Source organism: Neolamprologus multifasciatus, chromosome 2 (assembly GCF_963576455.1).
Source record: "Neolamprologus multifasciatus chromosome 2, fNeoMul1.2, whole genome shotgun sequence".
In the NCBI taxonomy this organism is placed as follows: Eukaryota; Metazoa; Chordata; class Actinopteri; order Cichliformes; family Cichlidae; genus Neolamprologus; species Neolamprologus multifasciatus.
This window is the reverse complement of record NC_140440.1, coordinates 13,796,024-13,814,389: the sequence shown is the minus strand read 5'-3', so window position 1 is coordinate 13,814,389 and position 18,366 is coordinate 13,796,024. Positions and strand designations below refer to the sequence as shown.

The 18,366-nt window shown below is 41.7% G+C and overlaps 1 protein-coding gene across 2 annotated transcripts; it reads right to left on the bottom strand.

Annotated features, from left to right (window-relative positions):
- Nucleotides 1-589: 589 nt before the first annotated feature.
- elf2a (E74-like factor 2a (ets domain transcription factor)) lies at nucleotides 590-12,682 on the bottom strand. 2 transcript variants are annotated; one of them, XM_085171248.1, is made up of 9 exons: nucleotides 12,391-12,682; nucleotides 9,807-9,890; nucleotides 7,726-7,981; nucleotides 6,599-6,706; nucleotides 4,992-5,105; nucleotides 4,633-4,716; nucleotides 2,387-2,579; nucleotides 1,905-2,159; nucleotides 590-1,821 (listed from the first exon to the last, which is right to left on the bottom strand). In XM_085171248.1, the coding sequence occupies exons 2-9, from the start codon at nucleotides 9,879-9,881 to the stop codon at nucleotides 1,314-1,316; spliced, it is 1,593 nt and encodes a 530-aa protein (XP_085027374.1). In that variant the 5' UTR covers nucleotides 9,882-9,890; nucleotides 12,391-12,682; the 3' UTR covers nucleotides 590-1,313. The 2 variants fall into 2 exon arrangements, with proteins under 2 accessions (XP_085027374.1, XP_085027367.1); XM_085171241.1 differs by having other exon boundaries at nucleotides 4,992-5,108; nucleotides 12,391-12,681.
- Nucleotides 12,683-18,366: the final 5,684 nt, after the last annotated feature.

The window sequence follows — 18,366 nt, the reverse complement described above, 5'->3', positions numbered from 1 at the left end:
CCAGCGTGTGTCAACAGTCCAGCTGCTGAGATGAGAGGCCTCCTGTTTCCAGATGTGCAGAACTGATGTGAACCTACACAGACCTGAAACCTGTCACATGCTTTGAAGAGCAGGAGAGGAAATAAGAATTACCCAACAGGATTCTTTTAGAACCAATGAGAAGCCTGGAATGACTTTACCCACACTTACTGTTCATTGACGACTTTTCTCCCGAACTAATTTCATTTGCTGCATAACCATGACTCGCTTTTAGAGCCAGCCCCTAGTGGTCATTGGAAAAACTGCATTCTTGGCACTTCAGTACCGGCTTCATTCAGACCCAGGAGTTATTGACACTAACAACTACACTTCTGTGTATAAAATATGAGGGCTGGTTGTAGATGTTTCACATATTGGGCTATTTCCTAGGTAAACTAATAGGAGTCATGAATACTTTTTGTGCACGGACACTGACCTGAATCTGTAGGGTGAGCAGGAGCAGCTCAGCATGTTTCTGTGGCCATCAGCAGCATCGACCTGGTGTCCATCAGAGCTTTTTAATAAACCACTAAGCTGCTGTTCAGATGGTTAAATGAACCCACTCCAGACATTTTGAATTAACATTTGTTTTATACATATTTCAGTAAAATCTACTTCAATACACTTAGAGTACAAGAAAAAAATCATAATATACTTCTGCGGAGCACACAATCAGTTCTTTTTTCTGGATGCAGATATCCTTGACCCCCACTCTAGGGACAGTAAAAAAGAGGATAACAGTGGGAAATAGTGACAGTCCTGTTGAGTTTAGGAGAGCTCTGCAGACAACCCATGAAAGCCTGAAACAAGCGCCAGTTTCAGTCATTGTGAATGTGTCTAAAGCGATGCCCCCACTCACTCTGCCATTTAAAGTTTTACAGTCTTAAAGTCTGTAACCCAAATGTGAAAGGGGCTACAGAGGAATTCAAACTACATGTGTACTGATACATACGAGTATCAAAAATCCTTTTTAAGCTCCTGCTAGCCTCTTATGTTAGCTTTGATTACAAAAACAACTTGTCATTTACAATCTAAGGCTGCCCACGTTTCTGAGCTGTGAACCATCAGTGTGTATGTTTAAGTCCCTTTCGTCCTCTGCGAGGCTTCAGCAGCCAGATAGTCAAAGCGTCTCCCTCGAGACCAGCGCCGGTCGGACGGTGTAAGCCAATAAGGGAGAAGCTCAGTTATGTGTTAGGAGGAGGTGGTGTGGGATGTTCCCTGCACTTCCTCAGGAGTGTCCACAGTCACTTTCTGTACATCCCTCTCCACACACACCCCCTCGGGGACCCTGGCTCTCAGGATGATAGTTTTTCCACTGACACTGCCGGCGAGCTGGAGGTGGGCAGGGCCTCTGCTGCCACGTCTGATTGTACTGCGTCACGCTTTGGGGGCTGAATGGAGCTTTTGGTAGGGGCTAACTGAGACTGCACAGACATCTGTGGCAGCGCCTGAGCAACTGTGGCCGGTTTGGCCAGGATGAGCTGCGGTTTGATGGCGGCCTGCGCTAGCTGTGCAGTGACCGGTTTGGCCTGGATGAGTTGCGTGACCTGGCCTGACGGGTTGGCCTGCATGAGCGTTGCCAGCTGGTTGGCTGGGATTGTGATGATGGTGATCTTCTCTCCTGCTTTTGACCCAGCAGGAAGCATGGTGGGCAGTGCCTGGATCACAAGTTTAGGGGCAGTGCTAGCAGAGGTGCTCGCTACAGTCACTGGGACTCCTGTGGTAGTTGTGAGGATGGGTGGAGAGTTTAACGCCATTTGACCTAGCGAGTTGGTCATGACCACTGGCATAGCTCGGATGGGCCTGCAGGGATAGACAAGCAGAAAAGTAAACACTGAATACATAAAGAAATAAAATCACCTCACATACACAAGGGGAAGTCTGACCTGGTGGTGGTGTTGCTGGGGATGACAGTGACGTAGGTCTGCTGAGGCTGGGAGGTGGTGAGAGACGTAGCGCCCAGGGTGGCCTGGCCCTGCTGGCGAGCCAGAGTCTGACAGGATACCACGGTCTCGCTGTCCTCCACTTCCTCCGCCTCCTCGTGATCATCGATCACTCGAATGTTTTTGGGCATGTCTTTAAATTGGTAGGCCAGCCGCTGACCCTCAACTTTGGCAAGGATGCCACGCTGGTAGTAATACCTACACAGAAACAACAAATGGATTATAAACTCTCCAGAACGTCAGGATAGGCGGTCAAAACTCATGTCAGAGAGTAAAAACAAACTACTTTCCCTCTGATTTCATAAAATAATTGTGAGTCATTATTTGGTCTTTCTGTCTGTTTGCGTCTGATATGTCTTTAATCATCGTGTCCTGGTAAATCAAGATTGCAGACTGTGATGTGCTCATGGAGCAAAACCGCTCACCTTAGGGCCCGGCCCATAGTCTCGTAGTTCATATCAGGCTTGTTTTTGTGTTTACCCCACAGTTTAGAAACAGCCTTTGAATCAACCAGTTTGAAGATGCCCTTCTCTCTGTGCATCCACTTGATGTATCTGGGACACGTGTTCTTATCCTGCAGAAGCTCCAGCAGAAACTCCCACAGGTAGGTGGTGTTACCTGTGAGGAACACACGATACACAGACTTTCAACACTGAGGTCACAGTCAAGTTCAAAGACTAGTGCAGATTATTATTATTATTATTGGTGACGCCTGTCTCAGTGCCGTGTTTATTTTATTTTTTATATTTTTTCAATCCAGTAAATACTGGTCTAACACTGGTCCAACACTGGCCTAACACTGGCCTAACACTGGTCCAACGCTGGTCCAACGCTGGTCCAACGCTGGTCCAACGCTGGCCTAACACTGGTCCAACACTGGTCCAACAGTGGCCTAACACTGTCCCAACACTGGTCCAACACTGGTCCAACACTGGTCTAACACTGGTCTAACACTGGTCCAACACTGGTCCAACACTGGCCTAACACTGGTCAGCGTAAAATGTCTGAATGGTCAAACTGAGTGTAAAGTTTTATTTATTTCATATTTTCAAAACTTAAGTTGTTATCCTTTAATGGGTGAAGAGGTTTTCATGAAAGTTATCAAAATAATATGTAATATAATTCAGTTTTATTTATATAGCCTCAAATCAACACAGTGGGCTGTGAAAATAATCCAAGGTTGTTGTTGTTGTTTTTAAAGCGCCATCTCTTGGTCACACTCTGCAACTGAGTGAAAGGGGCGTGTTTATAGTGGAATCTACCAAAGGTTAAATGGGGGGACTCTAATCGGCTGATGTCAGCTGATGGCTGAAAGTGGCAGTAGTGGTTGTATCTGTACTATAGATGTGTCACATAACATATTTTTTCCTATATTTACTTTTTGCTCTTGCACATCTGGCCAATGAGCAGACTGAACATTGTCACATGGTTTTTAGTCACATTTTGATTTGCTTGGAGTTGCATTTTTCCACAGGGGAAAACTTACAAACTCATCAACTGGTTTGGACCAGAGCACTTTACTGGGAAAAGCTGGCGGCGGTCCTTCATCAAACCACCCGATCAACAAACTCTGACATGAAGAAAAGTGAACCATGTAGGTGCTTGCATACACTTTGGCTTTACACAGCAAAAATCTACAGTAAAGCTAAAAGAGTTAAAATATGCAGATGGACTGTTAGCATAGCTTTATACCATGTTTAACTGGAGAGAGCTCCCGTTGGGTTTAGGTCAGCAACAGAAAAAAAAAAACAAACATAAAGGGAACTCCAACCTCTTCTAAAATATTAAAAAAAAATTTCAATTCAATTATATTTATACAGCGCTAAATCACAACAACAGTTGCCTCAAGGCGCTTTGTATTGTAAGGTAGATCCTACAATAATACATACAGAGAAAACCCCAACAATCATATGACCCCCTATGAGTAGCACTTTGGCGACAGTGGGAAGGAAAAACTCCCTTTTAACAGGAAGAAACCTCCAACAGAACCAGGCTCAGGGAGGGGCGGGGCCATCTGCTGTGATTGGTTGGGGTGAGAGAAATATCTGTTTTCTGCAGAGCCCTATTAAACCCACTCTCTCCACTCAACCAACCTTTGTCTGCTGTGACGTGCCTGGGAATACCGTAATTATCCTAATATCACTAAAAAGACCAGAGTCGCTGCTTTTAGGAAGCCCTGAAATTCTGTCAATTGAGCAAATGGTACCAGAGTTACAGGTTTTACAGATGTTCAAAAGTGCAAAGTGCCTTTCTGGCAACAGGTTAGGCTTTAGCCGGTTACATTTGGCAGCGTGCTGACGTCTAATGGCAGCTAACCCATTAGCTATTACTAGCTTGATGAACATTTACACCATCAGAATGTTATTAAATGTGCGTGTATAAGGTTACAACAACACATACTCGTTCACTAGCACAATTAAACAGACAGCTTACCCAGGAGATAAAATACTGTCACAACTATTTTTTATTTTGCCTTCCACTAACATCGGTTATCACAACATCACAAAATAATACTAAGACTAACAAAATAATCGATAGCTGCAGCTCCCTTTAAGTAAGACAAATATGCAAACATCATAAAGTGGGAAAGTACTGTATCTGGGTTATATCCAGGTTAGGTTAGCAGCTAACAGAGACAGGAGCTGTCTACAGGCAGAGAGCAGCTACAGACCTTTTCCCTCTCTTGGCCTCTTCTTGATGCCCAGATCGAAGGAGCCGTTGGAAGAAGGCTGGTGTGTCTTAGCCTTACGTCCACCTGTACAAACCCACACACAGATCGAGCTTAAGCTGATTGACTTTTCATACTTTATGTTACCTTACTCCACTCATAAGTTGGAACAACTCTTGGCATACGGCAGCTTTCAGAGGAAGTTGTCTTTACTGAACTACCTCGTTTGTACTAACACAACTTCATGCTTTAAATAGAGAGCTGCCTACTGTTGCTTTAAAGTTGTACAGCTTTAGAATGAAAAACTGAACATCAGCAAACAAAATAAAAGGTGACAACAGGGGAGCTGTGCTGACACTGACCTCCTCTCTTCTTCTTGGCTACAGGTTCACAGCCAGGAGGGATGGGGAAGCTCTCTTCCTCCATGGGTCCACACTCTGTAGACACCTCCACCACCGTTTCCATCATCACATCATCTGCTGAGGTAACACAAAACAACACTATTCTCCTTCTGCTGCATCATGAAGTGAGACAGACATGAAGACTTTCAAACTGTGTACAACAATAAATCTGGCCTCACATTCTCATAAGAAGAGGAACACTTACAAAGGCTGGATATCGACCAGTTGAATTTGGTCGATATCCCATACTCATATTAATCCATTCATCCATGCATCACTCCAGCCACCTCCTATAGCTCATCCGGGGGACACGGACATGTTCCCCATCAAGCTACAAGATATAATCTCTCCAGGGGCATACCCAGGACTGTCAGGAGGCATTCAGGAGGCACCCTAGTCAGATCCCCAAACCACACTGACTGGCTCCCTCAGTGTCCCGCGATGTAAGTTTGTAACTTTTCTATTTTTACAATAATTTATGTTTCTCATTTTATTGTAGTCAGCTGTATGACCAATTTTAAAATGCAGGCAGTAACTGGTTCAGTGTTGCACAGTAAACTCTTGTTTTTATACCACACTGGTTCACTTATTACTGTTTCTACATTAATTTAATGTTATGTTGTTATGCGGGAAAAGAACATTAACTTATTAGAATTTATTTATTTTAAATTATTTGTCATGTACATACAGTTATCATCTCTAAAACCTTGTAACCTTTCAGCATTCAGCACAATATCAACATCAACTTTTGACTTGTTGCTTAAATCCATCTTTTTCTCCATGTAACAGCACCCGTCACTTCCATCTACTGTCAGTCATGTTTCTGTCGTCTGTACTGTCTGTTAGTCAAACCTCCTTATATTAAGAGTAAATGTGGAACTGTCCATGGGATGGCTGCTGCTCAGTAGGTCAAGCAGCTCATCAGAAGGTTATTCCCTCTGCATGCCAAATATCCTCGGGTAAGACACTAACCCCAAGTTGCTCTTCGATGCATCCATCGTACTATGAATGTGTGGAAAAGTTAAACAGAAAGTACTTAGAACAAGTGCTTGTGTGGGAAGTTGTGTAAAGCTCTGAGTGCTCAGAGTAGAAAAGCGCTATATAACAACCAGTCCATTTACCAAAGCATCGCTATATCACTGATATCATGATATGAAACTTATGTTGATTAAACATTTATCCCTGTATTGTTGCACACAATCCAATATGGCACCAGCCTCATGGACACTGCAGGTAACGTGCAATGGCTTCCTGCTAGCTTTATATTTCATTTCTGTCAAATCCTTTAAGCCTAACGTTTGTCTGTGGGATCCACAGTGTTATATGCAGGAAAGCAATTTTATTTTTTAGCTTCTTGGTCTTAGTTTAAAAAATTACTTTAGGGTATACCCTCCCTCTGAAAATAGAAGTAAATCCAATAGAATTGTAAAACAAGTCTGGAAATGATAAACAGTAATAAAATAAGGTGATTTAATGTTTGCTTAATAACTGCACAGACTCTATCAGCTATAAATCAAACATGTAGTACTTTGTGTGACACAGATTCTGTCATTCATCAGCCTGTTTACCTGTGCTGCGTTCACTGTGCATCCCTCCGGGAGACTCCATGTGCAGAAGCGCTTCAGCGGCTTCAAACGTTTTGTCGAAACACACCATGTCGTGACCTGACATCTCCACTGCAGAGAGAAACACCTGTCAGTACATACACCTCTGCTAGAAACAGGCTGGGAGCAGCCCTATCACTTTAAATAACTACAGAAATTTCATCTTGGACAAGAAGAAAAACACAAAAGGGGAAATAAAACCCAAACAAACAACATAACCTCAAATAATATGAAGTGTTACTTCCTTGTTTTAGGGCTGTGCAAGCTGTCTGTTCCTTCTTTCCCATTTCCTGCAATCTGACTAAAAGACTTGGGCATCGTTCCTGCCAGCAGAGGGCAGCCTACAACAACACAAGCTCAACTTTCTGGTAAGCAAATGGGTTTGTACTACAGGTTTGTTTATACAGGATCAAATTACAACATCAATCATGGCACTTTAGATTATCTGGTTACTTTATACCTTTCAGTATAAAGTATTTTGGGGAAAACACTCCAAAAATAAAACAAATAAAACAAGCACTTTGTGATGGTGGGAGGGAAAATGTCCCATTTAACAGGAAGAAACCTCCAGCAGAGCCAGATTCAATGTGGGGCAACCACCTGCCATGACTGGATGGGGAGGAAGACAGATGTGCTGAGTAGAGAAGTACTCAGTGCATCACAGTGTGTCAAAGGAAGGATAACTGAGGGGAGTTCAGGGTTACCTGAACCACGTTAATGCTCATAGATTTTTTTTTTTTGCAGCCAACAAAAAGACAAAAAGTAAAACACAGAGCAAGTTACCATAGTGATTTACTTTTGGAAGAAGTGAACCACTTTCATGGTACAGAAAACCCAGTTTGCCACCTGGATAAGACTAAATCCTGCTTCATAGTACAGGCCTCTGATCTCTTACCAAGAAAGAAGGCCAAAAAACGTGCAGGTTTCAGTTCTATTTAATATCAAATAAATAATAAATACATAAGTAAATAAATGAAGTCTAAAAAGAATTTAGAAATAATGGATTATTTTAACCTCCTACTTCAATCATGTACAGATTTCACACACACAAAAACACATTTTTCTGAGAAGCCATCACTCAGAGGACTCACCAGTCTCCGTCACCTCTGTGACCACCTCCTGCTCCTCAGCCACATCCTGCATCAGGTACGTCTCATCGTCGTAGACTAACACCTGAGCAGAGTAGCACTCCTCCACCTGAGCGCTGGGCACCTCCTCTACAATTACTGCAGGACAGCCTTCCTCCTGCAGCACCACCCCCTCCTCCTCTTCCACCTCTTCCTCCATGATCACTGCATCCACTTCCTGCTGAACCACTTCCTCCTCCTCCTCCTCCTCAGCAGGCTGCTGCTCACAGTAGACACAGTTTGACAGATGAAAAAAAGACTGTTTTTACTGCTTTTAGAGACTTTATTGCTGCTGAAGACTGAATGTATGACGCCTGAGACACAGACTGTATCATTTCACTTCTCTCTGCAGTTCCTAACATTGTTCATAAATGTTATGAAAGCCTTAAAATTAATATGGCTTAGTGAACCCTGTGTCCCCCTTTAGACTCACCCCTGTTTTCTGCTGGTATCACTACTACTGGGTTCAACCCGAGCTCAGCGTCTCAGTAACGGCTTCGCCTCTTTTCTCCTCGTGACACGTGCACAGACTCTGTACCAACCTCATCATCACTGCTGTTTTTGTTCAAACCTGGAGGCTTTTTATTCATACGCTGCTCCTAAATACGTTTGCATTGCAGGTCTGTTTTAGTTGCAAATGTGGCTCACGTTTCCATGGAGACAGCGGCGCGCTACAGAGCTGTGCGTTAAAGAAGCATCGAAGCAAAGAGTTTGAGGGTTTTTTTAATATTCAAAATACTCGATGAATTGTTGCAGCCCTAATATAGAATATATTTTCTTAGCACCATAAAAAATGAATAGAACATAAACAGAATAAATCCACAGAACCAAAACAATAAATCGTCTCCTGTTAGCAAAGCATATTGTCCAAACAGGGTTATGGAGTCCATCTTTAGCAGGCTGGCTGTTCTGATTTTCAGTTTTATGTAATTTCCTTTTCATGGAGTGTGTTAATGTTTCTACAGCTTTAAAACGAGCTTCATTTGGATTTCATGAAGGACAGAACAGCCTCAAGAGACACAAAAACCTGAACCTTTCGAACAGCAGACTGAGCTCTCCTTTTGGCTAAATGTTACTTCTGATGCAGTCTCGCTTTTTTCTCCTCGATATTTCTTTACTCTTCTTGAATGCAGCATAGTTCCCTCCCAGCTGTTAACACGATGTTATGCTACTTGGCTGTTAGCATTACCAACCATGCTGTTAAGTGGTGTCATTTTGGAAATGTGTAGTTATTAGTTACAAATTGAAGACGCTCAAACACAGCTGAGGTTCTGTTTTACTTGCAGATCACAGTGCTGAATTCACTGCACCGTTGTAGTGATTTGAACTATTTCTGGTTAATCACTAAGCTCAAACAAATTATGCATGAAACGAAAAAGGTGTCATGTGTTGCTGAGTCACATGATCTGAGTTTTTCTAACAGACCGTGGGATAGAAAAACAAAAACCGGTTCATAAGGGAAACATATTAACAACCCCAAATAGGAACAAAAGTTCTGGCTAGCTCAGTCCCATTCCAGTTAACTCAGTTTAGTCACTCTGTTTTGGTAATCCTCTATCCATCCTAGTTTAGTTAATTGAATGTAAAATACTCCACTTTGGGTTTTCCGAATTAATCCACAAAGGGAAAACTAAATAAGGAAGTCAGAGGTTCGGCAAACAGAATCACAATGCAAAGCCAAGCCAGCAGCCAACTAGATCATCTGGCCAGAAGGATGTACAGCGCCGGAGCAAGGTTGGCTGTTCTGATAGCGTGGTACCCCATCTGAGCCATCTGACACAGGAGGACCAAAAATCGCCGGAGGTAAGCCGAAGTACAGTTGTAGAGGCCAACTTCATACTTTGAATTTGCCGGCCAACACACGCTGACTGATAAAGCACATAAGAAAGGAGATAATGGCCTGAACACTCCTACTGCATCAAATCAGAATGCTCCAACTCGTCGACTGTCAGCAGAGTGTGGAGGTCAAACACAAACATAATTACATTATAAAACACACATTCAAAAATAACAAATATGGCCACAATGTTGATACAAGCATTTACCTGCTGGGGGTCCTCCACCACAGTCACATACTCCACTATGTTCCCACCACCATCTGACACCACCACAGAGGTCATCACTCATTCCTGCAGAAACAAAAACATTTTGGTTGCTTAGAAAATCACCATATAAGAACCAGTCCATTCACAACGACTGAGAAAGGACACACCAACATACCAGAGTGGAAGAAGCTATGTGTAATATTGTTATATGTTGATTTTTGAAGCGTGTGTTAGCTAGAGGCAGGAAACACCAGACAGCCAACAATAACAAATTATTGCAATACTTCATGATACAATTGAGATTTTTTTTGTAACATTGCAATTACATATTGCAACTTATCAACTTTTTGAAATGCAAAGTTAAACTTTATCAATATCTATTTTACTGAATAAGATAAGGCTATTTGTTTTTTTTTGCTGCAAAGTGACATTGTTAAGCATAATGACCACTGTCACTGAAACCTGCCATAAAGGATGGAGTTCTTCTGCAATTATAGGATTTTAGTTTGGCCACTACACACAATCTTTTCCTGGTAGTACAGCAATAACAGGGGGAATCAGTGAAAATCATGGGCTGGTGCCCACGTACACAGAAACTCACATTTAACTATTACATTTGTTGTTGGCAACCTTCTTGTTTTATAGGATTATACCCAGAATACTAACAGCTGGCAGCCAGATGAGCCGTGTCCCCACGACTTGTCCTTATTATTAAAGACTCATTGAGACTGATGACAACATGTTGGCAATCTGTCTGTATTTATCACTCACACAGACGTTATTTGCAAGCTTTCAACAACCTCTCTGAGTGACTGCAGTCAGTCCAAGTCAAACTGTGACTGTTTAAAAAAAGGTTGCCTCCTATCAGATGAGATGAGCCCTCTCGTTCAGAGTATTCCCAGAGTTCACTTAATGATATATCATATTTGGTGTCAATACAATATCAGCATACAAGATATCACGATAAGATACTGTACTGATGTTTTTCCCCATCCTAAGTGTTTGCATCTGTACAGGGTTGGGATCATATGAAGCCCACACTGGCCACAGCTCTCCTTTTAACAAAGTTAATGTTGTGGTTATAAAGGATGAAATCTCTTTCATTAAACTGAATTTTAGTGATTTTTCAGGGCTGCAACAGTTCAGAGTATCTGGGATTATTCGATCATAAAAATGATTTCTGGACAAATTCTTTGCTTTGATGCTTCGTTTAAGGCACAGCTCTGCAGCGCTTCAATGTCAACATGAACGCGAGCGTTTCACCCACATCTGCGACTAAAAGCAGACCTGCAGTACAAAAGCATTTATGAGCAGCGTGTGAATAAAACGTTTCACAACAGAAACACTGATAACAGAACAGCAGCAGTGATGATGACGCTGCCGTAGTTTAACGTGGAGTCTGTTTACACACCGCGGAGAGCAAAGAGGCGGAACCGTTACCGACACGCTGAGCTCGGGTAGAGTGACAGAAAACAGCAGCGCTGTTCCTGTGATCACCATTAAAACCTTTACTGGGAAAAGCGAGCGGGAGTCCTTCATCAAAGCTTCCTATCAACAAACTCCGACACGAAGAAAAGAAAAGCGAACTTTGTAGCTGTTCCAGCCACCGCTGTTTGTTTTACACAGCGAGAAATCTGCAGTAAGGCTCCAGAAGTCAGAGCTATAATAACATATGCAGATGAGCTGTTGACTTAGTCTCAGACCGTGCTTGAATTATACAGCTTATAACTGACTTATTAATTGTGGATGGATTCATCTGCCTGATATTTATTTATCATTCAAACTGATAAATTAGTAATGTTTATGGTTGTGAGTAGCAGACAGTAGCAACCTAACTTAGCCTGAGCACTACAGCTCTATAAAGTCAAAACCTTTAAGTTGCTCAGTTTGTATGATAAGCTTAAATGAAGTTTGAGTTTCAACTTTATTTTACTTTTAAACGCAACTTCTGACATTTGGAGTTTTTTTCTGCCTGTGCACTGTTTACAAAGCCAAGATCCCGAACACACACAGCTCCGAGGACAGGATAAAGGAGTCGGTGCTGTGGGCTAACTTCCAATATGAGCACTTCAAAACAGTAGCAGTCCAGAGTAGTAGCTGTGTCCGTCAGGTCTGACACGACCGGCTGGTGAGAGGAGATCAGACAATGACCGTTCACAGCACGCAGGCTGATGTTTACTTCCTGAGCAGGTTGGCGCCGCTATTTGTCACCGAGTCTTAAAGCTTCAACCTCTACAGCTAACCTGTTAGCTAATGCTTCTGCTGTTTTCAATAAAGACTCATCCATCCTACTTAATGTTGCTCGTAACTTTGTCCACGCGGCATTATTTGTGTGTAAAAACGTTTTCTTACCGCGTTATCACGACAGTTTAGCAGAAGCTAGCATCAAGGGGAGTTGTTGAGCAGTTAGCGCTATATAAGAACCAGTCCATTTAGCAGATAGCTAGCCAACATGAACATCGTTTTTATTATACATTTTAAACCCGCGCTAGGTAAATTCTACAACAAATATGACATGTGCAGTGTGCATTGGTCGGTAGCAGAATCTGTTGACATGTTAATGCCTCGAGTTTTCTCTCCTTACCTTGTTTTGCTTTTGCTGATGAAAAGTCAGTTCCACGGCTAGCGCTAGCTGGGCCCAATGTTTGCTAAGTTAACCAAGGCCAAAACGCTTACTTCGCTTGCATAAAAAGATGTTTGCAGCGGGTCTTCGTTACTCGGAAATCGCTTCGCAGACGCCTATAAATGTTTTTCTTGAACACAAACCCCAAAGTTGTGTTGCGCTTACTGTTTCCTTCGTGCTATCCTGTAGCTTTCCGGCGCGCCGCCTCTTCGCCACAACCGAGCCAGGTCAGGGCACGGTACGCCGTGACGTCAACACGACGTTCTTCCTTGAAAAAAAAAACGCAAACAAACAAAAACCATTAAAAAGCAGCGTGTGAGATTTTTTTTTAAATCGTGATGGAGGACCAGTATTACCAATATCTTAAACTTATAAAGGGAGCTTATACAGGGCAGAGCAGTGTGTCATAATTTAAGATTTTTTTTTAAAAAAAGCATTAATTAGCAAATTCTGAATATATTTTAATACCAACTAAATAAATGTGTTTATTACTTACCAAAATAATCATTGCTTCACCAAAGGCAGAGCACACGACGCGCCGTTTAACAGCTCAAGTGCTGACACCTGCTGGTCATTTGATGTTCAGCAGCCCTGCAGTTATATTATATATGGATACCAGTGGAGCTGTAAACTAGGGATGGATATCGTCACTGACTTTTACAACTGATTCCATTCTGATTCTGAGTAGGATGAAGTTTACACTTTTTCTGTTCCTACCTCTTTATTTCAAATTCCATTATTTACAAGTCAGAATTCAATGTTGAAGGTGGCTGTGCGTGAAAGGAGTGGGACATTCAGCGACTGCTCGGATTTTGGCAGGGTCTGTCTTCACCTGTCCCCCTGCCAGAATATAGAAAAGTGACGGATGGTGAATGGAACCCGCACTTCTCTGTTTTTACATACAGATGATTTTCCAGTAGCCACTCAAGCACAGTGTGGACATGGATTTGAGGCTCTTGGAGATCCTTGGACAAACACAAAAGGGTTTAGGAAGTCTCTGAGAATGTCATCACTAGTGCCTGAAAAATTGCTGGTGCATTTATGAATGGGATGACTAGGTATTCAAGGTGACCCAATGGTATACTAAAGGCTGTTTTCCATTCACCGTCCCCCTCTGATGCGGAATGGTAGGGGTTACGCAGGTCCAGTTTTGTGAAGATGGTGGCGCTGTGGATGGGTTCAGAGTTTTTTCCAACCTGAGATGAGATCCAGCGCGGATAGCTGTTGGACCAGTGAAGAAGAGATGACCGCGCCGGTCTTAAATGCAGCCATGCTGATTGTCACTTAATGAGAAAGAGGTCAGTAAGAGTGTCCAAGGTCCTGCCCAGGGGTGGAACTGGGTAAACACAGGAGGAGATGGAAACACAAAGGCCGCTCACACAGAACTTAAAAACAAATACTACTGTGCTTAAGGAACACTCCTTAATAGATTTATTGTGCCCGCAGTGGTTGAGGGGATGTGGCTTTTTATGAATAGGACATTGCCTTTCCATATCACAGGTTTTCTTACCCAAACTGTCCTGGACAGTTTTTTCCTGTGATATTTCCGTCTTGTGAGCAGAGACTATCTGTGTGTAATACTCTGAATCAGGTATGCAATAGTAAATGAATGTTGTTTAATCAACTGCCACTACTTAAAACTTAACAAAAGATATAACTAAATAAAAGATCACAACGAATAACATGATATCAGTGTTATGTAAGCGCATGCGACCTCCTAAGCCCGAAGTAACTCCACTCCATAGATCAGCCAGACGTCGCGGTGACTGTAGCTTTTAACCCTTATTAACTTGAGCACAACTCTATAATGAGCAACAAACTGCAATATTTATAAGGTGATCATGTTTACACCTGCAATGAGAGATCATATGATTATTCTGACACCTGTAAGTAGAAGATTAACATGAGGTTATAACAATCACTGTAATACAAATGTTAATGTAATGTCAATAGCTTCAATAAATGTTTAATGCCATGCTTATTATATGATTCTGATGTAATAATAATGCTGATGGTAAAATAACAGTAAAACACCCCCTTTTTACCCCACAACCCTTATGGGGCTTTCTTGCTGTAATATCTGTCCTAATGTGATCTGTTGGAGATGCTAAGAGCCTGAAACCTGGGTCATTGTGAGCCTTTGCCTCCTTGCAAACAAAGAGGACGGTAAATGGAGGGAAAATGACACCATGGTGAGCGTTATACTTAAAACTCTTTTAAGTCCTGCATCTGCAGTCAGGGAATGAGATGAGTGGAAAACTGTCTTCAACATCCGTCTCAGCCATTGAATACTTGGTCATGCCATTGGACTCACTAATGCCCCCGCTGTGTTTGAAGCCTTAGTGAGTAACGTCCTGAGAGGTTTCATGAACCACTTTGTTTTCGTTTATGTCAATGACTTTCATTTTTTCCATGTCAGAACGTGAGAATCACCTCGTCAGTTCTTCCAGCGCCTGTTGGAGAATCGCCTCTACATCACAGGTGAGATATGAGAGTTTCACATTCAGTCTTTTCTTTCCTGTTTTATTGTGAAGAAAGTTGTCAGACATATTTTTGTAAGAATGTTAGTCCTGTGGCAAAAGGTTGATTTGTGTCTTTTCAATGAGCAATAAGCTCAACTAATAATTTAGGAATTTAGAAATATTTGTCTTTGTTTCATGGTAAACAACAGATCCTTTGTGTCACAGGCTGTCAAATATGATCCAGGCTTAAATGATATTTTGGAAAAGACAGTCTTTGTAAAAGGCTGCAAATAATCTTTCACTTTGTTCTTTTAAATATTGACTTATGCATATGCACATGTATATTTTGCCCACATAATTAGCAGTATGTGTAAACTTTTCTCAGTTAATAAATTGTCCTTGATTTATGCAGAAAACTTCTGCTGTGGAAACTGAAATAATTGTTTCTGTTCGAACCTACATTTATTCATGTTGTGATAGTTATTGATGGTTTCAAGTGTTTTGTGGCCAAGAACAGTCAGAAGATTAGTCAGCATATAAACCTTTTTAAGGAAACAGTTACATTTTGGGGGTATTTACTATACAATTAAAACTTTGCACAGAGTTCATGTAGTGAAGTAAAACTTACTTGCTTCTCCCAATTCGAGTGAATAATTGTATCGTCGTCTGGTATAATGTAACACAAATATTTGTAGTCAGCCAAAATTCAATTTTTCAATTCAATTTTATCTACACAGCACCAAATCACAACAACAGTCACCTCAAGGTGCTTTATATTGTACAGTAGACCCTACAATAATACACACAGAGAAAAACCCAACAATCATATGACCCCCTATGAGCAGCACTTTGGCGACAGTGGGAAGGAAAAACTCCCTTTTAACAGGAAGAGATCACAAACAAAACATTTACAGACCACATTTTAATATCACTGTAATATTTAATTGACACACATATTTCACAAATTACCAGAAAAACTCTCAGTTCATCAAAAGTGTTCCAGGTTAACTCTTTTTTTACGTCAACTGGTTAGATTTGCTTAAATATTTTACTCTCTGCTTTCCAGATGTTGCATATGCAGATTTATCAGTATGTTGTGTTTTGTTTTGACCAGATTAAAGATCTCACGGTAAAGGTTGCTATCGTCAGTTCATGAATGTTATCATCAGGTAACCATGAAAATGATGCTGATTAAAATATTTTTAATAAAGTTGTTTTCTTCTGATACCATTGAGCAGCTGTTTGCTCAGTATAGCATAGCATAGCATCTTTATTTATAACGCACTTTACATCCAACAATGTTGACCAAAGTGCTACAAATATAAGAGAGGAAACAGTTTAAATTACATATAAAAAATATCTTAAAATTAAAAATAATATAATTAATAAGAAAACATATTAAGAGACATCAACAAGTCCTGCTGTGCTAAAAGCCAAGGTAAATAAATGTGTTTTAAGACATGATTTAAAAACAGATAAGGAAGGTGCCTGTCTAACATGTAAAGGCAACTCATTCCACAATTTTGGTGCTGCCACAGCAAACGCCCGATCCCCTCTGAGCTTCAGTATAATGAAACATCTTTGCAAACACAGTAGAAAAAAATGCATTTTTCTCTCTGAGGTGTCTGTAGTGGAAGTAACACCTTGGATGTCGATTTGCAGGACCCACAACTCCAATACAAGAAATCTGTTTTGGCTCTTCCCCATTCAGAGTTCAGCTGGAGTCGATGTGGATGAGGGGACTCGCCCAGTCCCAACTGCCGTGAAACTGTCCAGGTGTCTCTCCTGGATAAGGAGAAACCCGAGTAGCCTTGTAGGTCAAACCTTATCAGTCCCACCTGTTAATGGTAGCTCCCTGTTGATTGGCTCTTGTAATTTCTGGGAAGGCTTTAGTCGCCTGGACAGCAGGCTCACAGGAGAGATTAATGTATAATGGCCAGGGTAGCCTGGAAGAGCTCTTTGCACTAATAAAGAATAACACTCAGACTTTCACCTTTACTGTTTCACAAAAGGGTAAAAAGTTAGTGTCCACAATTTAGACTTTAATGGCAAGAAATGTTTTCAAAGCAATTTAGCAGGAGCACTGCAAAGCAGAATCAAACCAAATAGTAACACTCAAACTAATTAAAAAACTAAGTCAATCAACTGAACAATAGTTATCTATACAAGTGGGAAGAACCCAGAAACCCTTCTTTCACTGATGTCACATCTTCACACTTTGGTCAGTTTCTGTCTGATGTCCAGCCACACCTCCTCTGTCTTTCTACAGCCTCATTATGTTATTAGAATCACTGTTATTCTTTTTTCTGATTCATTATACTGGTTAACTTAAACATGTTTATTTGTTATTTATATTCAACACGCCAGTATTGAGCACAATTAACCCTCAGTGAAACATAAGTTATGGTAACTGGTAACATTAGTGCTGGATTAGACTTCAGTGTCTTTCTACCCCAGGTCGTCATAACATTCAGATCAAACAAACTTAAACGTTAGACAAAGACAACACGAGTACGCACAAAATGCAGTTTCTAAATGAAGGTATTTATTATTAAGGGGAAAAAGATGCGAACCGACGTGGCCCTGTGTGAAAGAGTGATTGTTCCCTAAACCTAATAACTGGTTGGGCCACCTTTGCAGCCATCAACAGGTATGACGTCACTGCCTATCGATCCATCAGTTCTCCTCAGGCTTGGCAGGACCCGACCTCCAGTGACGGCATGGCAGGTTCCTCCCACTCGCTGACCTGCCGCCCAGGCTGAGGTGGGTGAGCTGGTGGTGGAAGGGGAGAAAGCTCAGCTCCCCAGCAGCGGCACCGCGACCACGCCCACCACACAGTAATAAAAAACAAATCCGTAACAACATAACTATGGAAAGAAAAAAAAATGAACCATGGTTGCTAGCATGGCTTAGTACAGATCACTTCCAACTAGTGAAGTATGTTATTTTACACAATGGAACTACTTTCACCAGTTCAAAAAAACAAAATCAGAGATCAGTTTAAACTGTTGTACTCTACTCACCGATGAACCAACTCCAGCCCTCGAGAGCTACCGTCCCCCAGCTCTTAGACGCATCCTTGTTGCGACACACCTGAACCACATGAAGGGCTTGTTACCAGGCCTTTGCCAAACGTGACGGCAGGCTGAAGAGGTAATCCAAACCTTTGATTCAGCTGTGTTGGAGTAGGGCTGCATCTAAAAGCTGGGGGACAGTAGCTCTCGAGGGCTGGAGTTGGACACCCCTGCTTTAGGTCATGAGCTCAGACAAGCTACTAAACTGCTGCAGGGACATTTTTGTTTCCCTTCAAACGTTACACTGAAACAATCCCATGTTTGTTTTTAGGTTTGAATTCAAGAAGTGAATAAAATGTAGTCTTAACACCGTTATGTTGGCTAAATTCCTTCAAACTTTAAACCCTTTACTTTCTAAACTTCATTGTGTTCAGTGAATGCAGCTCAGGCAGACGTTCAAA